Here is a 27999-nt window from a genome sequence, read left to right on the forward strand (position 1 = left end):
CTACTAATATGACGTAATAATAATTAGAGAACGGATTTTTATGTGAATGCATATTTTTGTTGAAATAACTAATATATGATAATAAATTGAATTCTGATGTTAAATATGCATGATTTAAATATTAATCTTATTAAAATGATAATAATTTAATTTGCATATTTTTACGTATATGGATAGGTTAGGTTAGGACTAGGAAGTACATATATTTTGGAACATATTTACACGTTTTATCGTTATTTACGTTTATCGGTATTAAAAGCTGATAGATATAATCGTATATACTTGTATTATTTATAGCTTCTCTGTGATACTACTGCCTGCATCACCGCATCATATACACGAACCGTTCAGTAAAAATTGATTAAAGCCCGTCTAATAAATTAGAATGGTCTTTATACGATTCGGAATTCAGATACCATCAAGATGGATATATAGAATATGTATAAGATATATCCACCTTAGATACAATGTAGTCATGTAGAGTTCTATATTATCTATAAATACCTATATAGAATATAAATTACATATGTAATGTTCTTCAAATATGATGCATTGATTATACATAATAAAAGTTCGACGGAGGACGGAGGTAAAAAACCATCATTTAGCCGTTTTAACAATATTTTAACGTGTTGCATCCTTAACTTCTCCTTCCTAGGCCATATACCTATACGGCATTGAATTTGTTTCCTGTTAATGAGTAATGGATGTAAAGTGTATTTATTATTCATTTCATAATATGGTGAGGGTATTATATAGGTAGTTGATCATCGTTTACGCATAATCTATTTCCTGTACCAAAATACTCATATCGTTTATCGTTTATTATATATTCACATTTCATAAGTATACTTTTATTTATCAGAAAACACTTATAAAGTATTTTTAAATTCATGAATTTTGTTGAAAAAATATTCGTTACTTAATTAAAAATATAAGTTTTTATATCCTTAAAAATGCAAAATATTCTTTTAATATTTTGTAAAAAAAAAAAAAAATATATATTCTTAAAATACATATTTACCTATACAAAATTATTTAATTTAAATTTATTTTGTTTTATTTCGTTTATAATAAAAAATAATTATTAATAATTTTCTTCGAAAAAAAATTTACAAATATAAAAATATTGTTTTTTATTCTCTAGTATATTCTCAAGCCCCTAATATATATTTATTATGTAAAATAAAATTTCTATGAGTTTAAGTATAAGTTTCTAAAAATTCTATGTTTCATGAATCGTAAATATATCTTACTTTCATTTAACTGTATAATTAAACTTGTGTAATTTTTGTTGTATATAGCTCATTGAAAAACGTATAATAGAACCTTATGTTAAATTTTCAAATCTTAGGTGTAAAAACAACAATTTTATAAATTTCTATTTTCTAACAATAAAATAATTTACTTATTTTTATGAATTTTGTTGAAATTCTAACTTAAAACGTTTATAAAAAAATTATGTGACTAGATTTTCGATATTTTTTTTATAAAGAAATAAACGACTTATGAAAAGCTTTTTATTGAATTTTCGAATACCTTTATTATACCCAACCATAATTTTTAATTATTTAAAAAAAAACATACTTTATTGTAAAATCAATACATTTATTGCTTCGCTTAGAATTTATAAGATATTTTTTAAATCAAAAAAGAAAAACTTATAAAAATATTATTATTTAAAAAACAATGATGGTTTATTTCAACTGGAAATGATGTAAAAAAAATATTAATTGTTTTTGAAATAATGGGTGTTATTGTTCGATAAAAGATATCCCTATATATCTATAATAATAATATCAATACATATATATTAGTATATTACAATAAAAATGTATGGGTTGGTCGTGATTATTGGAGTCAGCCAGACCCGATGGAAGGCACCGGCAACACAGGCCTGGGGTGGAATTTCCTTGGTGGTAGGCAGGACCATATTTAGGATATGGTTGTCCTAAGCTAACGCAATAATTGAAAACCTTTTTTGAAACACTGACGAGAAAAAAAAATTTAATAATTAAATATTTTTATTTTTAGAAATAATAACTGATATTCGGGACTAAAAATTAAATTTAGTTTGGCTGGTTTATGTACAAGTACAAATGTCAAATACACTAAAATTTAATTTAAGAATTAATATATTAATATTCAATGTTTCCCTGAAATTATAATATGACGTTTTCAAACCTCCATAACAATAACTACCCATACTATAATATACTATATTATTATTGTTATTACATGGCATAGTTAATTTATATTAGCATTAATAACACAAAACCTTTAATTTAAAACATTTTTTGATGTTTACAAATAAAATATCCAATTTTAAATTTATACGATGTGCTTAGTAATAACTAATATGGTATGATATTTTATACGAAATTAATATTTTGAATAAACTTCTTCAATCATCATCCCTTGATCTATTGGAAGCTATTGACCAATTAAACATCAAAAAAGTACTTGTAAGAATATCGCTCTGAATAAGATTTTAAAAAAATATTAATAATTATAAAGGAAGTTGCTAAAAAAATTGGAATTAATGACAAATTTGATAGTTTACAAAGATCGAGACGTAAGATGACTCTTTTTGATTATGAATCTCAAAACAACCCTAAAAATGATAAAGTAATGCACTTTAAAGTGAATTTTTTTAATCAAGTATAGAATACATGTATAATCAGTGGCGCAACCAGGGGGGGTTAAGGGGTTGTAAGCCCCATGGAAATTTCTTCAAGGCCTAGTATAATAAGCTATATAATACATTTAGACATTTAGATAGGTATATATATTATATATATATGTATCATATATATCAGGGGTGGTTGAACCGCGTCTCGCGAGCCGCATGTGGCTCGCATCTTATTGTAACATTTTTACAAAAAAAAATGTTAATATGAATTTATGTATTATATAATAATATGACAATTTTTTTTTCAACATTTTGGCTCTTCCATATTTATTAATACATTCGGTGGCTCGCGAGTCTCTTCTCGCTGACCACCCCTAATGTATATTGTAATAATGTAACCCCCACAACCAGATATTGTTTGATAGTTACGCCATCACTGCATGTATTCAGTCAATAATTGAAAGGATTGATAAACTATCTGAATATAATAGTTTATTTTTGTTCTTATATTTATATAACATATCAATAATTGAAAATGAATTATTAAAGCACTGCAAGAATCTACAACTTTCTCTCACTTAATATTTCTAACGATGATCTTAACACAGCTATTAGTATTATAGAATTACCTACATCAAAAAATTATCACATTTAAAATATGTTCAAGCAATATAAAAAGAGATCCACGCAAGGTTTTGGAATACATACGTAAAAAGAAAATGATAGAGCTTTTGCCTAGCCTAGTCACAACACTTAAGATTTTACTGATATTACCTAAAACTATAGTTACCTAGTGCCAAAAGATAATTTTTAGTACTGAAGATTATAAAAAACTTTTTGCAGTTCTAAACATGTTAAATTCGTTTAGTTGGTCTGACAACTCTTTCAATTGAAAAGGATGTATCCTGGTCTGATTCCTGGAACGTCCGGAAAGGGGGGCCAGTGGGGGCTATTGCCCCCCTGAGAATTTTCATGTTTGTTACTAAATTGGAAATTTTTTACACAAAACTGGTGTTGGTATCTAGCGACTATCGGACAATCCTTGTATCTAACAAGTCATAAAGGAGGTATTTAATTGTAAAAAAAAAATATTACGATTATTTTCAATCGCTAAGTCACTTATGTCTGGTTCCTACAATTGATTACCTGTTAGCACGGACTAGTCAAAGTAATTAAAAATAGTCGATCTCAATTATTGCCGAATAATATATAATAATAATCATATTTATATTATGTATGAATTGTGTATGAAAAACATAATAATAAAATCAAAATACTTGGAAAGTATACGTGATTATAAATTATAAAAGCAGCCCGTTGTCGACGGAAATTGAAACCTTTTGACAGACATTATTACATTATTATTATATTAGGTACATTTATTGTCAATTTTTAAATCAATTAAAAAATTGATTTGAAGTACAGTTTTTTAATCAACAAATTGATGATCAAATTAATTCAAACAAAAGGAGATTGTCATTACTTTTTGAATAAAATAATAAAATATGATGTAATATGTAAATTCGATCAAATAAAGTTGTTTTTTGTTTAAACTTTAGTATATTTTTTCTTATAAATATTAGAACTAATAGTGTAATTTTATATTAACTTAAATTAGTTTTGCTTTTAAAAAATTATTAATGATACAACTACAAAGTATAAGTAAATGACAGATGTAGTGATAAATCTCCCATTAAGCAGCATTAAAATTTAAAAACCAAAAAAATAAATGTTTTGGATTCTTTATTATATTATTTTTAAAGTTTTTGTGAAGAAAATGTATTATTTTAAGTTTTGTAAATGTCAACAAAAAAATAAACTATTTAAATGTTATGAAAAATAAAAATCTTATCTTTTCAGTTTTATTAATATTTATATGCAATTAATTAATTGTCAAGTTGAATAAAAATATTTTTTTAGTGAAATAGATTATAACGTGTTGGTATACGGTGCCTTAAACCTGGAGAGAACGTGAAGATGTTTGAGGATATGGTTTATGAGACAAGGCAGTGGTATACCTCCATATACGGGGGTACACGACCTATGCGTTTGTACCTGCTGAAATAAACTGAACTCAAAATTCTATGAAAATATAATTAATCTACTATATTGTTTTATTGAATTATTTGATAATTCATTAAGTAGAACAAGTTATCGACGAGTTCAATACTAGTGTGTTCATCATAGGTGGCCGAAGAAATTTTTCTAGGAGGGGGCAATGTTAGGATTTGTTATATGTAATAAATAGTAATTTATCTTAAAACATTCAATTTAAAAGATATTTTTGAAAAGCCAGGGCGGGCAAATGCCCCAGCTTGCCCCCCCCCCCTTCCGGGTTCCTACGAGTGTGTCAGTTTCTGGACGCCGCTTAGATTTAACATAATTAATAAGTAATTTTTCAAAATAAGAATAATTATGTAAAAGCTAAGAATAATAAGTGGAGTCGTGGAGATTTTATTACTCATCTAATATAGTCATAAGACTTGACCAGGTGGGGACTAAGTCATACTTTTCTCAAAAAAATTTTACAACATTACAACGAATATATAATATATACCTAATATGTGTTCTTAGGGGGAGAGGAGTTAAAGCCGTGCCTGTTTGCACCTGTTGAAATTTAATGGAATTACGCCAATGAGACAAGGGGTAAACAAAGAGATCAAAAACGAAAGGTTAGTAAGTTTTGATTTTGCCCATGTATAATACATTTTGTCTAGAGTCGACCCTAGAGTAATCCATACACTTCAGTTGATTAATTTTGTCATAATTAACATAATTATACATTTTAAGTAAAAATATTTACACAATATTTGAAAATTAATTATTACGGGAGTTAAATTTTAAACTTAAAATTAGTAAACAATACATTCTTCATACGCGTTTGGATACTCCTCTCTCTTCCTGTAGGCAGTTATTTTGTTAAATATTATGTCGATGGTTAATGGATAAGTGTTTTACTATAATTTGAAAGACATAATTGAAATACGCAAATGATGCATAACCCAAAAATTAAACAATGCAAAACTGAATACTAGAAAATTGTTTAAATAATGTGTACGAAGTGTTTAAAATTATTTATCATATATTTGTTTGAATTGGTCTACATATCATGACCACATATTATTATGTACAATTATGTAATCTCGTGATATTTTATTAGGGTTCACAATGTTTGGGAAAGTTTATAAATATAATATTATATTTAATGGATTATAGGTTGGTTATGTTTGTGTCTAGTCAATCTAGTGACAGCTTACCAATAGTCACACACTCACACGGTATATTTACTGTAATTTAAGTGTGTGCATTGAAATAGAAACTATGTTATATATGTTAGTGAGAAAAATAAAAAACTCTTCTTAGGTTATTAATAGTTTTAAATACAGATTTAAAAAAATAAATAAATAATTGAAAATTATCAAACGGTAGAATTATACAAAAATTGCAAAAAATACTTTTTTGGATTACCTTTATTGCCACCTTATGTAATAAATGAAACGTTTAGGTATGTTGAATTGATAGTTATAAGACCAATATAAGAAAAATTTGACACATTTTTGATTATTTATTTGAAAATTAAAAGATAACAACGATTATTCATTAAAAATGTATGCAGATTATTCAGCTACATTAGAACGAACAACAAACTATGGCGAATCGTTTCGTGGAAAACTGAATACAAACAGATTTTATTCCGTCAATCCTAATATTTTTTTATCAATTAAACAATTAAAAGAAATCACCCATGTAGCATATATAAAGTAAAGAAACTTACTTAAGTTAAAATAAAAATAAAATAATACTAAAAAGGAAAACATTTATAAATTATAATATTAAACATTTCAATTACGTCCTAAATTAAACTTAAAATTCATAAAAAATACGTGTTGTAAATTCATAGCACTTTTATTTGAAAAGTTAATGTACTATAGTTGTAGTAATAATTATAAAAGCTCACAAATTCCTGGAACCATTTTGATAAATTCGATAATTGAGAACCAACTCATAGTCGTCCGTGCAACTGTAGGTATTATAAAAAAGGCCAAAATGAATAATATAATATGATGCAAACCTGGCACATCCGGGTATTATATAATATAATTATAACTAATCTTCTTTTCTTGATCTTTATTCAATTTCCTATAATTTTTAATTTTTATATTTATGTATTATATTATACTTTTAGATAATACAAGATACCGACATTATTATTACACTCACTTATTTTTAAATTATAATAGTTTATTATACAAGCCGCGGTGGTATAAAAATAAATATCTAAAAAAAATTAATTAAATTTATGTTTTTTATTTTTATTTTCTTTGATCAATTCAAACAATAATATTTCTTTTTAAATAAAATGGTTCTTAGATCTTTTTTGTTAAGAATAAGAGTATGCTATTTTAATTAAAGATAAATTATCATTAACCCTCTATGACTTCTTAATGTTCATAATCGTATTATTATTTTTTAATTACCACGCTATATCAAGTTTTTTGTATTAGTTCAATATTAGTTCTATTTATTTTTTAATGAATAGGTAAACATAATAAAATTAGGTGTAAATTTCAGAACTTATGCCATAATATAATTAAATTAAAATGTTGTTAGCCATTGCAACAATTTGTAAATCTTAGTATAAATTTAATGTACGTGATTTTATGATAATAAGTAGCGGGTAATAATTAATAAGAAATTGATTTATAAATGTATTATTGCTTTTTATAGTTAGTGCAATTATCGACTTTTTAGCATAAAAATAATTTATAATGGTCAAATAAACTGTAAAAATAGTAATTTACTATATACACAACATATAGGTATACACTTACATTACTTTATTTGCTAGTTGCTAGTTTGCTACATTAGATATTTACCTATAATTTATTAAGACATTTTAGATTCTTAGACTCTATAAAAGTTTAGTTCAATGTATTAATGTATTATGTATTTTATTCAACGGTTGGCATTTTCGCAACCATTTTTAACTGACAGCATTGCTAGTTTGTATAATATATTTTCATGGACTAGTGCCTAGCGGTACTGTTACATACAGAGTGAATCTTTTAAATTTTTAACAGAGATCAGATCAGTGATTACTCAGTTTGTCCATCGATGTTTGTGTAATACAAAAAAATTGTAGGATATGTATATATTTTGTATTTTTTTTAAATATAATTTCATTCGTAAGTTATAATGTAATGCAATATAATATAATGTATACACATCTATTTATAGTATTTATATATTTATATTTTGTAGTTTGTTAAATATTTTAATATAGATACATCACTATAGTTATACTTAGGTATATCATATTTTATTATTTTATCTATAGGCACTGTGATGGCAGGGATTCTCTAATCTAATTTAAATATCCAATAAAATAATGTTTGGATAAACTTGAAAGTTAAAACCTGCTTGCAAGACGGATGGTTGTAAAAAAAAACTATAAGTAAGAAAAAATACCGGCATGTTAAATTTATGATTTATGTATGTTATGTGACGGATTAAAAAAAAAGAAGAAAGTAAGTAACCGCTCTGCTATTTATAGTAGATTGTACCATGTGCGCCATTAAGTAAATCACTGTAAGTGTAATGTATTTATGTATGTGTTAAATTTAAATTCAATGGTAAATCATAACATAAAAAAAAAACTATTTTAGACGAAGACGATCTGTCAAAAAATATTACTAGGTAAGTATATTTTATAACATATTGAAGCTGAGAATCTAAACGTTTTATTGCTCTAAAAGGTAATGACTGATGAAAGATAGGTATACAAAAATAAAATACATCACATCATTATAAAATCAATACATATATCATTCCATTATTAGAATCTAAAACTATAAAATTTAGGCAATACCCTATAATTAATGCAAAACGAACACTATTATTTAACTTGGAAACTTTAAAACTACTTATTAGCACTTTTTGACAGGGCGTAATAATTCCGTGTCTTACATTTATGGTTCATCTCATCAAACACTATTACAGTAGATATATAATTAAGTGTGAATTAATTAGTCATTATACTCACTACATTTCTACCATATAGAATATTTACTATTTAGGCTCCTTATACACTCCACACTTTGTAATTTTTTGTTTTTATTTTATCGTTCAATTTAAATCTATTTTATTACAAATCAATAGGTAACATACATTTCTCCACTTTTCAATAGTCTTTGATTAAGCTCAATTTCAGTTATATTTTAAGCATTTAACTTTAAAGCCAAATAAGTTATGATAAGTTTATGTGGAAATAATAGAATTACTTCTTCTGGTTCTGATTTAAATTAAACACTGTCAGAGTGAATTAGTTTATTTATCTGATTGTGAGTGACTGTAGTGCTTGTATAATATAAATATTATTGATTGGTTTTGAATTAGGTATTTATTTATGTGTTCTTAATTAATGCAGAAGCAATATTCAATGATCTAAAAATTAGATAATGTCATATTTAGTAAACATTGTTTATGTAATATTAATTGAAAAATTAAATGCACGATATATTTGTAAACGATAGGTATATAAATATATAATATAATATACATACATCCATACATATAAAGATATAAACTTTATATATATACAAAGAGTGTCTAGCTCCGACAAATTTCAATAACCTTATGTTTTTTGTATAAAAAGAGACGATATTACGACATCATTATGACATTATAATAATGTTAATATAGACAATATATTCATTATCCATAAATCATAATAATTTACATGCTATAGAAAACGTAGGTACAATGTCTTGTATTATAAACATAAAATTGTAAACGCATCAGTATTTATTTAATAAGTTAGATTACCAAATTATTGTATAAAGTACGATACTATTTTTATTATAAATAATAAGTAATAACATTTAAAATATAACGTAAGTGCCGTGTTTTTACTGGGGGGGGGGGACCATAATTTGGTACGGACAGAAGCTCACCGAGAAAATCCCGATAGACCTATCCACTCCTGTTAAGAACATTGGTTCTTGATCTTTGCAGTAAATCATATAAAAAAAATTACCTTTAATATTATAGGTATACTATTGTACCAAGAAAGGCGAGATAGGTAGTTAGGTTAAAAGATACTTACCTATTTACATAATTAAAATTATGTGTATACATTAATAATATGAATTTAAATCAAATTAAACAATATAATATATTTGTTCGATTTATAATTTTCAGCACTTATTTCAATGTTATTGCGAACAACTTATTTTATGATATTTGACTTGAGAGTTGACATTTTGAAGGCTAATCAATTTATTGATTTAACATCATATATATATAATACTCCGATTCCGATACTAGCTATAAAATATTCTCCAATGGTGATCTTTATAACTACATGGGTATCTACAGTACAAAATATAGGTAACCATCATCGTAATTTGACAGAAATATACGAGTATGTACGAAAATAAACATCGCCGCGCCGGTTTAAACACAATATGCCAATGTCCATTGATATATTATTCATACTATACTTGTCATGAAAAAAAAAAACTATGTTGGTACAAATAACAAGAACTAAAGAACCTAACAACCATCTATAATAAAATATTCAATTTGTCAACACAATATTATATTACAGCAGCATTTCTCAAACTATGAGTCGCGAGAAGTTTTTTTAATTACACACATTATAAGAAATTTGTGTTTTTTTTTTATAATTGTATACAGTATAGGCTATAAAACTATAGATGTATAGGGGTTAGCGATAGATTTTTAGAAGAAAATTTGGGTGGAGGTTCTAAAAAGATTGAGAACCACTGTATTACAGTATATTTGATGTGTACAAGTAACATGTTATTAGCAAGTGGACAATAATTATAGTAACATTCATTTGTTGAATGATTAAGGTACCTATACCTAAATATTTCCAAAATTATGAAATGAATTATATTTGTGCCTAAAGGGTATGACCTATTTGAACTTTACAGGGGTGCTTGACCTATTAAGCTTTGCTTAAATTATATGAAACTATGAAAGGCCATAACTAGAAAAATAGAGCACTAAGTATTTTAAATAAAAGACTAGAGTAAAAATACTAAGGTATTTTGGTAGGAATCTAAAAATTATTTACTATGTAGTATACGAGTATATAGTAATGTACATTATAATTTATAAGTGACTTCTTTAAATTTGAATTAACATAATACCGGTAATTAATGCAGTGGGCATGTAATTTTTGAAACGAATGATTTTCACCAAGTTTACCAAATAATATATAGCAATAAATACACTAGGTTATTTAAAATTATGATGACTCATAGATCTGGCAGAATAATTTTTGGATATTTATTGAATGAAATCAGTTTCTCTCTTTGAAGCAATTTAAATTGATTTGTTAGGTCTGACCATTACTAAGAAATGGGATCAAGATAAATTACATTTAGGTACTACACAATATACTTAAAGCTTGCCTATAATATTATGATAACAAAGTACTTGTTATTCATTACTTATATAAAATATAATGTGCAATTCAATGAACTAATAAATTGTTAAGTTCAACTATTTTGTTTTAACTATCATTTCAGTAATTTATTATACAATACATTTTTAGACTTGTTTTATTTAATTATAAGAATATATTTTATGCATATTCATATTTTGTACATGTATAATCTAACATTTAATAATACTTTAAATCACCTCAAAAATAGTTGAAATTCATATATTCTAGCTTAAAAGAATAGGTAGAACACACATGTATTATTATACAGTAGTCAACATGCTGAATCACATGACTCTAAACTGTTTTGTCTGGAAGAAAAAGTAGCTACTATACTTAAAATAAAAGTCGATAATATTTGAAAAACCTTTATTAGTAGTTATAATCAATATATTTAAATATAATACTTTTGAAAGCAAGGTTTTAACTTTCAATATAATAATAACAAATTATGACTCCAAAAATATGTTATTTCTATACCAATAATTTATCATCAAATTATACACTATACTTTGCCAACATGTCTGGTGTTACTTTAAAAGCAGGATCCATAAATGCCTGTACTTTTTTCTTATGAATCCTAAAAAAATAAAAAATAATCATTTAAGTTATAAATAATAGATAACTTTTTAACACTGTCAACAATCGCTTGACATTTAATGAATCAATAATGAGCTTCTAACATGATTGGTCCATTAAATTTTAGTTAAGTATTAAATCAATTATTCATGTAACTCTTCATAAATATTTATTTTTAATACTAAATGTTTTTGTTAACTTACTTAAGTTGTTTTTTCCCAACAGATAATATATTACGCTTTTGTAAACTTTCAAAACAGTCTTTGAATATATTTCCTTGAGGTTCAGTTTCCCTTAAAGTGCCTTTTAAATCTTTTGGTAATGCAAAAGCATCTAGTGACTCTGTAAACTTATTGGTTCCTAGTCGCCTGGTACTAACATTATTTATTTGTCTCTTTTGTAATCTTTTAAGTTTTTTTTTGTTAGTTGAATTTTCCAATTCATCCAATTCTTTGTTAATATAACGCAATCTAATTATAAAAATATTCAAAAGTATTATTAAAAAATTAATGAATTTTCATACATAAATTTATAGATGAATTTGTAAAATCTACCTATACAGATCTGAAACTTTCTTCTTTTCAATTTTAGCATTCATACGCTGTCTTTCTTCATTACGCAATCGTCTCTGGATTTTACGTTTTTTAGTGGTTTTTTGATTATCTCTTGTAGTTGGCGGATTAATAGCTTTAAACTCAGAAGTGTCTTCAACGACTTCTTTATCCGAGTTATCTGTAAAGCCAGGCAAACCTTCCGTTAGTTCATCAATTATCATTTGCTAAAAAAAAAAATAACAAATTAATATAATTATATTATTTAAATATTTATTTCACAAAGTAAAATTACTTCATGTTTATCTTTAGAAACTTGTTTGAATAAGTTTTGTGTAACTCTATTGATATGAGCTTCGTGCTTTATCAACTCTGTTTCCTTTTCAGCAATATTAGCCAATAATGAAACATGATCCTCGATTGTGGGATTGTATGAAAGTCCCGGATGCGGACATTTCATATCTTCAGCACTGCATGTACTTTGACTTGGATGAGACATTTTTTTATTACTTAATTTTGGAAGTACTTTAGCATTATGGTTTAATACTTCACTTGGCAACCATTTAATGACATTTTTTATGAGTTTGTCTTTTCTTTGTCCTGGTTCTATTTAATAACAAAAATACAAAATAATCACTGATCAGAAATATATAGAATTAACCAAGATTAATATAAATATACTTTTACATTACTAAAATGTATTTTATCAAGTTTAATAATGTAAGTTTGTATTATAATTACATAATAATATACATACCTCTATAACTAGTCCATAAATCTTTATCAAACAAGTCTTTAGATGAATTTTCTTTTAGTTGTAATGTTTTAACTTTGGACTTTAAAATTTTATTTAATTCCTTTGCCTCTTTTTTTTTAATAATAGATTTCCTTAGTGGTTTAATGTTCTTGTCAAAATCATCATCTGTTTTATTAATCTTTTTGTATTTTTTAACACTTCTAAACATGACAAATTCAAACTTTTAATTTTAATATTTTTATCTTAACATATGAGTAAAAAACTAATAAAATTATTTTTTTTTATAAAAATAAAATGAGTTTATGTAGGTATATATCATATATTATCAATATTCTTTAAAAACCATAAAATGGTTTGAGACATTATTTCAAGTTTACCTTTGAGCAAGTGGTGGAATAGCAGATGTTGATTGTAAGCTTGATAAACATTTCAAAGGTGCATTTAAAGATTTTTTTTTAGGCTTTAAAGATTTTTTCTTCTTTCCGCTTGTATCAATATGAAACAGCTCTTCATCTTTTTTTTCACTGAATGGATCTCTTTATTACAGAAATAAAATTAAAAATAAGAACTTCATATTATATAATTTCAAAAACATGGTATAGCTTTAGGTCACTTTGCCATTGGGTTTTACATACCCAATTCGTTCCTCAAGTCTTTTCTCGTCAAGATACGTGTCAACATCAGTAACGTCAATTTTTCTTCGCCAATCTCGTTTCAATCTTCTTCCTCCTTTTTTTTTTGTTTTCATTGCTAATATAATTGATGGATTTTAGATAGAAATTAATAATTATGAGAGCACAGACTAATGACAATATTATAGTCTGTCCTGTGACGTACTATATAGAACGATTAAACAATAAAATGAACATGAGAATAAAATTCACGTGGTTTATCAACGATAAGTGATAACCACGTTATCATCGAAAGAAAAATATTAGGATTTATTTTTTAAGCACCTACCTCTTTTTTTATTTCTAATCATGGAGTACAAAATATTGCAAATGACCACGATGTAGATTGTAGACACAAAATAGATGAAATGTTGATGCAGAGAAGAGATTCTCAGAATTCTCTACATCGTGGTAATGACCACGGCAAGAGGATTTACTATTAGATGTATTTAATATTTATGGACATTATACTGTTCGGCCCTGAGATAGTGAGATGACAGCATAAATCGGAACCGAACTCAAATGCAAATGGACCAATTTTAAAAATAAAAACTCTCAATCTATTTACCAAATTTATGTATTTTCAAATTAAAATATTATTGAATAATTCGTAAATTGAAAAATATTTAGCTTACGAGATGTTTTCCGAGAAAACCGTGAGATAGGACGAAAAACATGATACATTAAATTGATCCCCGTAGCAAGCTACGTAAAGTGTATAATTTTGATTTGAAGTTTTAAGTTATCGGCATAATGGTCGACAAGAAACAATAAGAAGTGAACTAGTGTAAAATCAGTAAAAATGACTAAAAATGTGGGAAAATGACCTAACACCTAAACATGTCAAAAAATGACTTAAAAAGTAATAAACACAAAAAAATTCAAAATAAAAATTAGTTATTCAGATTCACATGCTACCTAATGAAACAGATTTGTGGCCAGGAGAGCATCGTATAAAAAGTTCCAAAAGAAATGAAAAACGCATCAACTTCCGAGCCCCAATCATAACCAATCAAAAGTATTAACACCAGCTTTTCACTCTGTTTTGATTCATTTAATTGAAGTATTCGAATCTCTTAACACTCTGGATTTTGCTTCAAGTCCTGGACCTTGAAGAAATGTAAATTTGTTATTTCCACACTTTTAGGGAATTTATTCAATTTCTCTCTCTCTTTTTTGGTACTTGATATACCTTTAGAAAACCAGTTTCATTCATCCTAAATTTTCCTTTAATTTGTCAAATATTTCTAATTATCGCCCAATATCACTAATTTTATCATTCCTAAAGTGTTTGAATCTTTGATTGCTAAAAAAATCATAATTGATTTAAACAATATAATAATAAATTACCAACATGACTACTTATCAGATGGATCCTATGACTAGCCCTTTTAAAATTACATACATAAATAAATAATTGATTGAACTATACAATTTATAATATTTATGCATATTGTAATCTCACATTATAGTTACATTGATATAATTTAAGTGATGCATATACAAAAATGTTTTAACTTTTTTTTTAAATTCCAAAACAGTTTATACATCAAATATCAACAGTAGATACTACATGCTAAAACCTAAAACTAGGTTATGATTAAGAATATAAATTCATACTTGGATCAAAACTCTGTATTATTAATACTTACTATGAACTCTACAAGATAAATAATACTAGTTATATTAAAAATTAATATATATTTTATACAATTTAATAAAATAAAAGAGTAAACAAATGATCAATTTTACACAAATTAATTATACTAAGATGTTGAGTGGAAACAGTTTAATTTTACAATGTCAATATATAAAAAAAGATAATAATTAGCATAATATTATGTTAAATAACAATATAAATTAGTCGTATTATGTTTTTATAATAAATAAAATTTTATAATCAGATTGAAAAAATAATCGTAATTAAGAAGGAAATTAACTATAATAACTAAAAGAATATATTATAAATTATAAAGCATTTTTTTCATACAAATTACCTATGTAAAACACTAGTAAAATGTAAAAACGGCAAATTATTACAAATAAAAATAATCAAGTACTTATAATATCATAATTAACTAAAATTGACTAATTTCCATAGAGATGTATTATCGTGTTTGAAATTTTCAAATAATATTTTATTGATGACTAGTAGATTTTCTATTTGTTGATAAGTAACGTTTTTATCAATATTTTTGATATAGTTTACAACACCTTCAACACTTGTTCCAAAAGGATGAATACTTAGATATATTGCAATATGGCCTATATACAATAAAATACATTTTAAATAAAAATAATAATATAGTTGAAAATATTTGTTAAATATAGTTCAAATTTAAACTTTAAAATTATTCAAACTTGAACTTAAATATTATTTAAATTTTGTAGAATTATAAACAATTTAAATATTTATTAAGTTGTTAAATAGCAATATAGGCTATTCATATTTAACACAAAAGAAAAAAAACTAAAATCAACATTTTTAACTTGAAAGCATAATTTATATTATAAAAATAGATATATTTAAACTGTTTGAGATATTTTATTTCAAACTTAAATTTTTCTCAAAATTAACTGTTTGAATTTTCGACTATCTAAAGGTAAATAGAAATGGCAAATCTTTCTGTAAAATAAAATATTTGGGTTGGTGCCATGTCTTAATTAATTTGATGACTTATTTTGTCATTTAAACCCAAAAAATGCCTATAAACATTTTTATGGAATATGAAGTTGCTATTAATATACATTAATCAAAGCAACAGCACAACCTTAAATTAATATTTTGTCAAAAGATTCATTTTCAAATTATGAACTACAATGTTTAATTTACAGTCAACATTACATTATACACCCTATTCAAGCTAAGAACTATATTTAGATGTCATCCATACTCGTTATGAATTCATTGGATGGCAGGTGAATAGATGGATGACTGTTTTATTGCATAACCAGCCCCTGACAAAAACAAGTAGCTTCCGAATATGTTTCTTAACTTGATAGAGTATAAAATATCAATTACTAATACATTTTTAAGTTAAAATATGTACCTACCAAGTAATTTTATTTGATGATCGGAAAATTGATTTGATCCATTGTTTGTTTCTTGTGTTTTATTGTTTAATATTAATTGATTATCAATTGAACTTGATTTGGACTTTTGAGCATCAGAACATTTTTCAGTTAGAACATTTAACTCCTATTAAATAGTAATTTTATTATGTTAAGAGAAAGATTATATATTAATAAATATTTTTTTTTATGAATAGGTAAACCTATATAGACAAATTAAAAACAAAGAATATCCATTTATCCATGTTTAAAAAAGGATTATTATTAAATTATTAAATAAAGTACTAAACACTATTTAATAAGGAATTATAAATCCCTAAAAAATATTCATAAAAAGGACAATTGAAATAAATAATTTAAAAAATATGTCATAATAAAAAATATAAACATGGATCTTGGTAACTTGATGAGTATTATACAAAACAAAAAATAAAATTTATTTATTCCTAATGGAATAATCTATAAAAATGTTATAGAAAATATTAAAATATTATAATAAAAATATATTATTTTTTTTTTTACTAAAAATAAAAATAAATGTAAATTAAAAATAACTACATGAACACATTTACCTGTCGAGTAGATAATAACTGTTGTTGTAGATAATTTATTTGAATATCTTTTTGATCAGATGTTTGTAAACTAGCTTTCATCATTCCTATTTCATTTTTATAAGCTTCTAATTCACATTTGAGGTGATCATTTTCGTCCTATTAAGAAAAGTATGTAAGTAAATGTGTTATGAATGTCAAATAATTAAGTATGAAACATAATTTATACACACATGCATATAAAATGATAAATAATAAAATTCAAATAACCTGTAACTGTATGGGATCAGTTTTTGTTTTTGTCTTTTTTAAATTGCTTTCATCGTCAGATAAATCCATTTCATCTCCACCAATCATTTCATCTTCATCATCAATACCCAATTTGGATAGAGCCTGAATATTGAAAATAATTAATTAAATCATATAGATATAAAATATTAGAAAAAAAATGAATGGTTTTTATGTATATACTTTTGTTGTAGCAGGTACATTACAAATTTGTAGGTAAACATATATATTACGCGCGGTCCCTAATTTCCACATCAATCATAAAAAAACTCAAGGTAAACAAATAAAATATAACACCTACCTAAATTATTTGGTACAATACAAATTCCTGTTAATTATACTCTTAAAATATTACAGCACACAGATGACATAAACATGCAAATTAAAAATGTTTTATATTTTACATTATCATGCATTAATATCAATAATAACTACAAAGTAGTTGATTTCATCACTCAATAAAATAATAATGTTATAATACTTGTATATGTTAAGCGATAGCTATTATGTAAGCAACATATTATGATAGTTAAGTACTTAATATGAATCGTAAACAACCTTTACGTTTTATTATAAATAGGCAGTACATTTTTTGCTAACTAAATTAAGCAAAAGCCATTTTATTTGTTTGTTTGTCTGTTTTAGTTAGCATAAAACCTACCATTGCCTGCTTCTTCCATGTCTCAATGTTCTTTCGCTGCGCCTTTGTGAAATGATCCCAAACCTTCTTGTGCGATGCAGAAGTAAACACTTTCTCGATCTGGGTGACTTTATACAAGGACAATAACACAGGCGGTTAACATATTAAGAAAAAAAAGAAGGTTTTTATGAATCAGATATATTTAGTTGTTACTCGATGAATGTAAAATATATAACGCCATAGTATTGTAAAAATTTTTATTTAAAAATGATTATTTATACAGTAATTTTACTAATAATTTATATCAATTAATTATACTTAAAAAGTAAACGTAAAAGGTATAGAAATCATTTATTTTTTGGAAAAATTTTAATTTTAATTAATAACTAAAAGAATTTACTTAAAAGTAAAATAATTATTAATTATTGTCTTAAAGGTGATATATTATTCTATTATCTTTAAATTTACATTATAAGAAAAATGGTTATGTAATAAACAATTTGCATGTCTTACAAAAAAGTCATCATAGAGTAGAAAATTATAAGAATATTAAGGAAGAAATCAGATTATTTAACTAAAAATTATTTTTTCTTACCACCATCAAAATACCTTAACATAACTAAAACCTTTGACCCCATATCAAACTTACCTTTAATAATTAAGAAGTAAAATAATAGTTTCTGAAATGTAAATAATTTTTTCAAATTATATGGAAATAGACTACAAAAATGTAGTTCTAATTTCCAATATGCACAAACCTCAATTCAATAACTATAGTTATTTTGTGTCTTAATTTAATCAATGTATTTATATTCATCATTACTTTAATATCATAGATGTACTAAATTTTATTCTTCAGTCATAAGCAATACTAACCTTGAAAAATGCACAATATGAAATCATAATATTTATTATGTGAACCTTGAATATTTTAAGCTGAACCAAATAAAAAAAACCAAATACCTGAATCTAATTATTATAAATAAAAGAAAATTATGAAACCTGTCATGCAACTAAAAATAGCTTTTATGGTAATTATTTTTTGGTTTTTTAGCATGTTACAGGCTATGTTATTTACTTTTTCTTCTTAGTTTTGACTCTTGTCATCAGTCGTCGTTCTAACAAGGTCAATGGTTAGAAGTTCTCTTATACCCGAAATATACTAGTATATTAATAAAATAAATAGAGAATACTTACATTGTAATAAAATTGCTTGCATGCGACGTTTAGTAAGGTCTTTTAGATTTTGCAGCTCTTCTTCAAATTGGTTTTTTTCTGATAGTAAACGTCGTACATGGGAATTGGTTGATTGAATTATTGAATAAAATATATTAACATTACGTTTGTTACAGTCTCCTCGTTCTAACCATGTAATGACTACTTGTACAGCATTTAAAAATGATGAATCAGCTACAAACAAATAAGTAAAATTACTAATAACTATAGTTAATAATACAAATTTTAATCAAATATTCTTATGAAGTAATTACCCTTAATTTCTTCACTAACGGATAAAGCTTTAGCTTCGGTAAAATGTGGTATTAAAGGAGGAGAAGGAGGTGGATTTGACCTAGTTTGTTGTAAACGCCTTTCTTCACGCATTAAATGTCTTTTTTTCATTTCCCATTCATACTGATCATCACGGGCTTGAGCATAATCTACATGTAAACGTGATGCAGATACTAGTTCTTGTCCTTTCATAACTAATCGATATCCTAAATATAATAAATATTATATAAATATTATAAATATAATATAGTCAATATTTATACTCATAAAATGTAGTATGAACATATTATTATTATTATTATATACATAATTAAAAAGAATAAATAAGTTTTTATTGATTCCTAAGCCTAAACAATAATCAATTAATACAAATGAATTATTTTACCTGAGAGTTCTAATGCAAGATCAACAGAGCATTCATTTTCAAAACGTATATGACAAAATTTTCTATTACTCAAACGAATTGTCAATATTTCTCCATAATTAGTAAAAATTGATTTCATAATTTCTTCAGTAATGCTATCTGGTAATCCACCAACAAATACAGTTCGACAGCCTGGTGGCCTTTCTCTAGAGGTTGGCGTAGGAGCATTAGCAGGAGGTGGGTATAGTGTACACAGTTCTAATTGTATGATGCGTTTGTCTGTCTGAATGACATTGGAATCTGGCACTCTTGGTGTTGTATGATTAACAATCATTGAAGAAGGAGTTAGCATTCCACCCATAACACCATACTAGCAAAATTATACATGAAATTTTTATTTCTAAAATATGTAATCTTATACTAACTTGTCCAATAAACATTGCAGAATCCATAACATTCATTGGGTTAATTAAATTGAATGGGTTGAATTGAGGCATAATTTCATTCCACAAAGGAGATGTTCTGACAGGTACAGGAGGTTTATTGGAAGAAATATTGGCATCAATAGGCAAGTCTATCAAGGATGCAGGTTTATCTCCATGTATGTCAGTAAACTGTGAGTCACTAAAAATAATATTGTAATAGTTAGCTTATTATTTAAGTTAAAATTGAACAACTTGTAGTAAAATAATTAAAATTTTGAATTATGGCAAAAACCTTCTAAGATTTCTAGCTCGTTCAACTATTCGTTCCCATTGATCATCAGAATTAATATTCTGGTTATCTGGTTGATCCCACCGTCCTCTTTTGTTTTCATTAAGTCTATTTCGTTCATCTGTGCTTGCAGATTCTGTTATTTTTCTTCGAAAAACTGCATCATCTACAAAAATAAATAAAAAATATTAATTATCACACATAAAAGTAAAGAAGATGTTCTTACAATATGAAGCCATTTTTCGATACACTATATGAAGTGTAGTGAAAAAATGCAATTTGTAGAAATGTATTGAAGGACAAATAGAAAAATAATCATAGATATTAATGAATAGGTAGGTGATGAATAATTTGAAAATTAGTTTGATCTAAACAAAATTATGTTTAAATTACACAAGAGGGAAAAATCAATAATTTATTAATACAATTAACTCCTTAAACCTTATAAAATTAAAAATTATAACAGACCATACTTATTAATATTAGTTATTTAATATCTATAAATTATAATCTATGCACTATGCTCTTCGTGACCTGTACTGTCCACAATCATTTGGACTTTAGTAACTACTTGCTGACATAAAGATGAATACATGATATTATATATTATCTATCAAAATAGTTTTTTATCACACAAGTACACAACATGGAGGAAAAAGCACAGATTAAGTGAGATGTTTATTTTTTAATTTTGAAATTTCTTAGTATATTGTTGGATCAGCATTCAGCATTTCAGCATTAAAAGCCAATCAGTTCCTCGTTGTTTTGTTACCTATTTAATATTTGTTAATGAACATTGAAGCAAATGATCATTATGATTAAAATAAACTTTATAACTACCTACTATGTGTTTTTATTTTGTGTGTATCTGCGTACTTCATAACGTCGAAATAAGCTTCAATTTGAAACTTCAGGGGTGGTTACTGGTTTCCGATGGCGTGACAAAGTGAATATCCTTAGTGCTTGTATTATAAAGGTTAAAGTAAGATGTTTCCAATAGTTTAAAAAAAAAGTGACAGATAAACGAGAATTTTTATGCAAAACCAGTTTTCAAAAACATCGATTTTTTATATTGTAACTTGAAAATTAATTAGTGAAAATACTTGAAATTTTCACCAAATGATTTTAGTATTTTACTAGCGTTATCTATACATGATTATTTTTCAACATTTTCTGACTTTTTATGAGCTATTTATAGATAACTGAAATTTTCGATTTTTCTAAGAATTTGTTTTGAAATGTTGATAAAATTATTTTCTCAAAACTAAGTTTTAAAAAAAATTGAAAATGTAATACAAGGTTTCGTATATTATATTGTTGTTGTTGTATTGAAAAAAAAAGTCAAAAATCGATAGTCACATTTTTTTTTTTATAAGCATTAAGTTCAAATTTCTACGAAGTAATTTTGTAGTTAAAAATTCATAAAATTGTTTGTATTTACAACTAAGATTTAGTATTGAATTTTTTAATCTTAGTTCAAATAGTTATATGGAGAAAACTCGAGTGTCATTGTGTCATAGGAAAAAATTTTATGAGCGACTGAATTTAAAATTTTTACAAAATCGCGAAACGATAACGATTTATCCTCAACCGATTTTAAATACCTATTTGTTAATGTTCAAAAAGTATTAGTTATTAAGTCGTAGGGTACTTGAAAATTTTACCAGATAGGTATTTAGAAAGTCATTTTCTTTACTATATAGATACACACTTAATTTCAAAATATTTTCCTTATTTTAAGGCTATTAATTATAGGCATTTTAAATATTTGTTTTTGTCAAGTTGTTTTACTATAAATGTGGATAAAATGTAATATTGTTATGTAGTAGATAGTTCATGCATATTATTATTATTTATTTTAGGAATAAATTAGGTCGAAAACGAAAAATTCGACCTAAATTGTTAACTGAAACCACAATTTAAGATGGTAATCTTAAATCGTGATTGAAACTTTAGTTTGTAAACTACATTCATTGCCTCGTTGAAAATCTAAAATTTAGTATTCATTAAACGGCTATACTGATATAATGCAAGTCGTACTGATATAATATTATTTTGTTTTTTATAATGTGCGAAAAGTTCTGACAATATTGTTCATTTGAGGTTATCATTCTATCTATCTACATTTTACAAAATTTTGAATTTTGATTTGTTTTTGCTAAAATAATTTCAAATTCAAATATTTCTTAATTTCTATTTTATTTGTCAACTAAGGTAAGATATTTTTCGTGAATCAATCTGTAGATTTAACTGATGTTTATTTGTTTGTCACAGGCTTTAAAAAAATGGATAAACCAGTAGTATTATCAAGAGTTCTAAAGGTTTTGGGTCGAACAGGATCGCAAGGTCAGTGTACACAGGTTAAAGTGGAGTTCATCGGCGAACAAAATCGTCAAATCATCAGAAACGTTAAAGGACCCGTTCGTGAAGGAGATATACTTACACTACTCGAATCCGAAAGAGAAGCAAGAAGACTTCGATAATGTAAGTTTTTTTTTTTTATTTGTTATGTCGTTTTTCTAATATATCAATCATATACAAATGAGCTTAGCTCTTATGACTTATAGAATATGTAAGTGATTAATGTAGTTATACAGACAACACTATTTATGTATACAATCATCACAGTAAAAAACAATAGTTGGGGTGCTCCATAGGGGTTTGTAATACTATTTTTTTCGTTATTTTATCTTAAACTGTAATATAATTATAAATATCTATTATTTACATCTGTTTTATTACAGAACTCGGACGTGCTCTACTTTACAGTTCATATAGCCATTTTCCTATTAAGCACAATATGCATAGCATAATTTATATTTGTTTTTATTTTTTACTACAAGTTATAGCATCATTGTAAAGAAAATTATTTTTATAATGATTACTATTTACTTAACACTAAAATTTAAAATTATCAATTTTATTAGTTTGATTTTGATTTTTACCTTTAATATACCTTTAATATTTTGATCAACTTAAAAAGGATTTGGTGGCTAACTTGTATGCAGGGGTAACATTATACTAGGTAAACTTACAAATGATTGACTTGGTAGAAGCCATAGTTGTGTGACATATGCCCAACAAAAATTTGTTACCACCTATTACATTTATGTAATAATAACAGTTCCTAGGCCCCAGTCCATTAATACTTATAAATACCATAAACTTCAAATTACTTCCACTTCTATATTTAAATATAGAACAGATTTTAATTTACCTATTATACTGTAAAATATTTAAAATATTCTTCTTATTATTTATTAACATATTTTAATTATTTTCGTTTTTCAGGTTTTTCAAGCAAGTACAAATACATTATCTTGAATATGATTAAAGGAAGATTAAACCATGGAAACAACAAAAATGTAATTAACTTTACATTAGTACAATAAAATACACATATTAAAAATTGTGTTTAATTTTTATAACCAAAAACCTACTATAATTTTAGTATTTTATAATGCAATTTTTATTATTTTCAAAGTACTAAAGTAATATAAAATCAATGAAACCTTTGAGCTAAGAATAATTTTTTTAGCACACCTTTTGGGAAACACTAATTTAGAATATAAAAGCTACTTTATATTTAATACTTAAAAAAGAAATTGCTGATTAGTTTTTTCCTGGTTTTATATATCTTTCACCAATGAGTTAGTGTTACTCAGTTGTGATACATGCTCCAATAATAGTACTATTATCTGCAAGAAAAGTTAGCATTTACTTTAAGAAAGGTTAGGAAAATTAGGTCTTACCACTACTCTATAGGTGTTGAGATATGCAAAATAGATATTTTATTTTGAAATGGAATTTCAAATTGCTAAATTTATACAAAGGTTTTACTTAATTTTTTTAGTAAACAATGACCTCATTCAAACATTAATTTTCACATAATCAATTCTAAATATATTAAAATTTTTAGTGATGTTGCAAACAATGATTTTAGACAAACAGAATATAGATGAGCTAAAAAAAATATTGGTCTAGTTATGGAAAAATTATTGATTTTTCTATAATCTAATTAGACTTTCGCTACAGCTCAGTTGCACACAATTTATGAATTGAAACCTTCTTTTAGAATTTTAGATAAATTTAACTGAGTATAGAGTATATAATAACCTGTGTAAATCTACTTTTTGAATTACTCAAGCTGGTGGTGGAAAAATTATAATACCATACATCACCCTTTTTAAGGCTTAGGATTTTTGTCTAATCATATTCTTATGTCATAATCTAGTGGGTTTAAAAACTAGCTAATTTTAAGATAATTTCCTTAACAAACCATAATTTACAATCTTATCGAAAAAAAAAAAAATGTATTAGCTTTAAGCAACAAAATTTATTTCATTTCTAAATGCTGCTTTAAAGACTATAGTCCACGACATGAAAAGTGGCCGATGTGTACCGCGACCCCTTGCGGCTTCTCAACCTGTTAGTCATTGGTTCTCAACCTAGAACACCTACTATCCGGCGCGCGCCAGCGCGTACCTTTTGTGTATTCCATTCCTACATATATTCCATACATTATAGTATACTGGTTTTTTTTTTGTGCACCCTTAGCGGATCTTCTGGAATGCCTGGAGGGAAACTGTAAAATGTACTGTGGTGGGGATTGTGAACCACTAGGGTGAAACGGTCGCTAGGTTCGCAAAGGTCATCGGCCACTTTTCATGTCGTGGACTATAGTCAAAGTTTGATGGGAAAATACTTTTTTATAGGCAATAAATTAAACAACAAATTAGATTCAAGTCACCATATTCCATGTTCTCAACAACAACAATATTTTTTAGCTCTTGGCGTATTAATTAGTAATCACGATTAAAATATTGATAGAAGAACACTGATGGGAAACTATGATTCAAAATAAACATTATGCATTGAGTATACAAACATTCTGTATACTTGAAAATGTACCTACAAACTGGTTTTCATTGTTCACAATTTGTTGCACAAACAAGTTATACATTTAGAAAAAATATTAAAATGGACCTGTGTAGAAACAAATCTCAATTTTCAAATTCAGTATGATTATTTAACCAAATTATTAGGCTAATAGTTGATCAACATGTTGTGATACCATTGGAATGTATAAATATATTTTCTAAATTTTTATGAAAATAATGTAAGCCAATTTCTGATTTAAGTAATTTGTATAATACAATGTTGATTAATTTTTACAAATGGTTTTTTTTTAAACATCCAATATTAATTCAAAAGCAACAAAATAACATACCATTGAGTAATATTTTATTTGTTTTGAACAGATAAATCATAATCAAGCGGATGATATATTTCAGATAATAATCTGTAGACATATGAAGGAGAATGGCCACCACTAAAAAATAAAAAGCATTTTAAAAATATAATTGATGGTATTTAAAGCAATAATTTTTATAACAGGAATTTACTTATTTGAAATGAATAGAGTGACATTTTCAGGAGGGACATAATCATATGTAGGATTGTAAACATCAACTTTTGATACTACTGAATCTGAATAATTCAGAACTCCCGCTGGTGAAACAAATTCATTGAAAGCATCCTGGTTGTATGAACATAAGTAGCGTGAACTCAGTTTATACATTGGTGCTAAGACTATTACCTAAATAATCAATCATCATATCAGTAAAAAATAAATTAACTCAAAAAAATAATATTACCGGAACAGAGTAATGAGCTGCAGCTAAAGCAACAGCATGACAACCATTGAACGTTCTAAGACCTCCATTGGCCATAACAGAATCAACCCCAATAATTACTTTGTTCACTCTAGACATTATGCCAAACATTGTGGAGTCTGGAATTAATGTTGACTGAATTTTATGTTTTGAGAGATTTAGAGCTAATTGTCTCCCCTAGAAACATACTTAGTCAAATAAAATATTTAAATTATTATATTAAATGTTAATTCACATGATTTAAGGGGGAACATTCTGTTATGAACACTTCAAAAATTCTATCTTTAGCAGCTTCTTTTAAAAACATTTCAACTTCAGATGATTTTCCAACAGTGAGAATAATTTCATTTGAATGAATATGTTCAAGCGCTTGTTTAGAAATATCTTCATTGCTTAAAAAAAATATTAAGATTTATACTTAATATGACATGTCATACATATTAAATACTTTTTTCCTTTTTTTTTACCTGGATTCTATCTCCATTTGAAATTCATCTAAATGTTCAAAAATTGATAATTTAAGTTCAGGGACAATGCTATTATAGTCATCAACATCATCTTCAGATGTAACTATTTTATGTAATGAGTCTTGTACATCAATTTCTTCTTCAGAACTCTATTTTTTTTTTCCATAAAATACATATTTATGATTTATTAGTTATATAATTATATTTGTTTATTATAATAGATAATGTGAAATTACTTTTCTAGCAGCAGTGTATTCTTCCCGAACAATGTTTAAAATTCGTCTGATAATGTTACCAACAATAAATTGTAGTGGTAATGCTGATGTGATTTGGAATCCATATTCTCTCAATTGATTTAGTAATTCTCTAAAAATTAAAAAAAAATATTTTCGCAGCATATATTAACAAATAAAATTATTTATAACACTAAACAAGTTTCGTAAGAACTCAATATTTTGTTTATTCATTAGTTGATAATTGTATGATATTTATACTTAATATTCTATTGGATTGAATAACTAAGACTAGAAATAAACCACAATAATAAATTATCTTGCAATTAATTAAAAATATTACTTACATAGTTGTTGACCAATTAATTGTATCAATAAAATGTCTAAAAAGCTGAACAGTTTTTTCTGCAATTACATAATTACTTTCCCATTTCCTAAAATAAATTTAATAAGTATAAAAATTTAAACAATAATTAATAGCCCAATTCTGATAAATTAAATAGTGTAAATTATAATTGTATTTGGATAATTAATACTTACTTTATTTTAAGGTTTGAAATGTAATTGTTTATTAACATTTCATGAGTTTTTCCATCTATGTCAAGCATTTTCCTAAATAGACAAAAGATAAATTAAAATTATTTCACATTAGATCTGTAATTTATCATACTTGAATAAACTTCTGCTTTTTCTACTGGGAATTAATTTATAAATATTAAAATTAAAAAGTAAAAGTAATAAGTATTAATTATAAATCTTCAGCTAATACCACAGAACAATTTATAATACTTAAATCGTAATGATAGTGCTATCACTGCTATCA

At 25.5% G+C, this 27999-nt stretch overlaps 4 protein-coding genes across 4 annotated transcripts; 1 reads left to right on the forward strand and 3 right to left on the reverse strand.

Annotated features, from left to right (window-relative positions):
• Nucleotides 1-11460: 11460 nt before the first annotated feature.
• LOC114127372 (ribosome biogenesis protein NOP53) lies at nucleotides 11461-13873 on the reverse strand. Its single transcript, XM_027991595.2, has 7 exons — nucleotides 13628-13873; nucleotides 13370-13528; nucleotides 12993-13192; nucleotides 12531-12841; nucleotides 12239-12462; nucleotides 11888-12154; nucleotides 11461-11685 (listed from the first exon to the last, which is right to left on the reverse strand). Exons 1-7 carry the CDS (start codon nucleotides 13738-13740, stop codon nucleotides 11604-11606), a joined length of 1356 nt encoding a protein of 451 aa, XP_027847396.2. The 5' UTR covers nucleotides 13741-13873; the 3' UTR covers nucleotides 11461-11603.
• Nucleotides 13874-15437: 1564 nt separating this feature from the next.
• Nucleotides 15438-21366, reverse strand: LOC114127323 (ecto-NOX disulfide-thiol exchanger 2). Its single transcript, XM_027991523.2, has 11 exons — nucleotides 21028-21366; nucleotides 20805-20967; nucleotides 20513-20711; nucleotides 20109-20457; nucleotides 19705-19929; nucleotides 19412-19624; nucleotides 18236-18342; nucleotides 17557-17679; nucleotides 17308-17445; nucleotides 16718-16862; nucleotides 15438-15928 (listed from the first exon to the last, which is right to left on the reverse strand). The coding sequence occupies exons 1-11, from the start codon at nucleotides 21038-21040 to the stop codon at nucleotides 15738-15740; spliced, it is 1866 nt and encodes a 621-aa protein (XP_027847324.1). The 5' UTR covers nucleotides 21041-21366; the 3' UTR covers nucleotides 15438-15737.
• Nucleotides 21367-22849: 1483 nt separating this feature from the next.
• On the forward strand, nucleotides 22850-24210 carry LOC114127325 (40S ribosomal protein S28). Its single transcript, XM_027991525.2, has 3 exons — nucleotides 22850-23015; nucleotides 23076-23285; nucleotides 24093-24210. The coding sequence occupies exon 2, from the start codon at nucleotides 23087-23089 to the stop codon at nucleotides 23282-23284; it is 198 nt and encodes a 65-aa protein (XP_027847326.1). The 5' UTR covers nucleotides 22850-23015; nucleotides 23076-23086; the 3' UTR covers nucleotide 23285; nucleotides 24093-24210.
• Nucleotides 24211-25929: 1719 nt separating this feature from the next.
• LOC114127324 (translation initiation factor eIF-2B subunit beta) lies at nucleotides 25930-27995 on the reverse strand. The gene is made up of 9 exons (XM_027991524.2): nucleotides 27847-27995; nucleotides 27717-27788; nucleotides 27524-27610; nucleotides 27180-27309; nucleotides 26944-27092; nucleotides 26712-26868; nucleotides 26459-26653; nucleotides 26207-26400; nucleotides 25930-26133 (listed from the first exon to the last, which is right to left on the reverse strand). The coding sequence occupies exons 2-9, from the start codon at nucleotides 27782-27784 to the stop codon at nucleotides 26046-26048; spliced, it is 1068 nt and encodes a 355-aa protein (XP_027847325.1). The 5' UTR covers nucleotides 27785-27788; nucleotides 27847-27995; the 3' UTR covers nucleotides 25930-26045.
• Between the last annotated feature and the right edge of the window lie 4 nt (nucleotides 27996-27999).

This window comes from Aphis gossypii, chromosome 2, assembly GCF_020184175.1.
Source record: "Aphis gossypii isolate Hap1 chromosome 2, ASM2018417v2, whole genome shotgun sequence".
NCBI lineage: Eukaryota > Metazoa > Arthropoda > Insecta > Hemiptera > Aphididae > Aphis > Aphis gossypii.

Coding starts and splice junctions, on each gene's coding strand:
- LOC114127372 (XM_027991595.2), bottom strand. CDS start 13,740: ATGAAAACAAAAAAAAAAGGAGGAAGAAGATTGAAACGAGATTGGCGA. Junction 13,193..13,369: donor ATTCCACCACTTGCTCAAAG/GTAAACTTGAAA, acceptor TGTCATGTTTAG/AAGTGTTAAAAAATACAAAA. Junction 11,686..11,887: donor GTTGGGAAAAAACAACTTAA/GTAAGTTAACAA, acceptor TTATTTTTTTAG/GATTCATAAGAAAAAAGTAC.
- LOC114127323 (XM_027991523.2), bottom strand. Junction 19,625..19,704: donor CGTTAGTGAAGAAATTAAGG/GTAATTACTTCA, acceptor ATTTGTTTGTAG/CTGATTCATCATTTTTAAAT. Junction 17,446..17,556: donor CTGATCCCATACAGTTACAG/GTTATTTGAATT, acceptor TTTTCTTAATAG/GACGAAAATGATCACCTCAA.
- LOC114127325 (XM_027991525.2), top strand. CDS start 23,087: ATGGATAAACCAGTAGTATTATCAAGAGTTCTAAAGGTTTTGGGTCGA.
- LOC114127324 (XM_027991524.2), bottom strand. CDS start 27,784: ATGCTTGACATAGATGGAAAAACTCATGAAATGTTAATAAACAATTAC. Junction 27,611..27,716: donor ATTTCAAACCTTAAAATAAA/GTAAGTATTAAT, acceptor AATTTATTTTAG/GAAATGGGAAAGTAATTATG. Junction 26,869..26,943: donor CAAATGGAGATAGAATCCAG/GTAAAAAAAAAG, acceptor ATTTTTTTTAAG/CAATGAAGATATTTCTAAAC.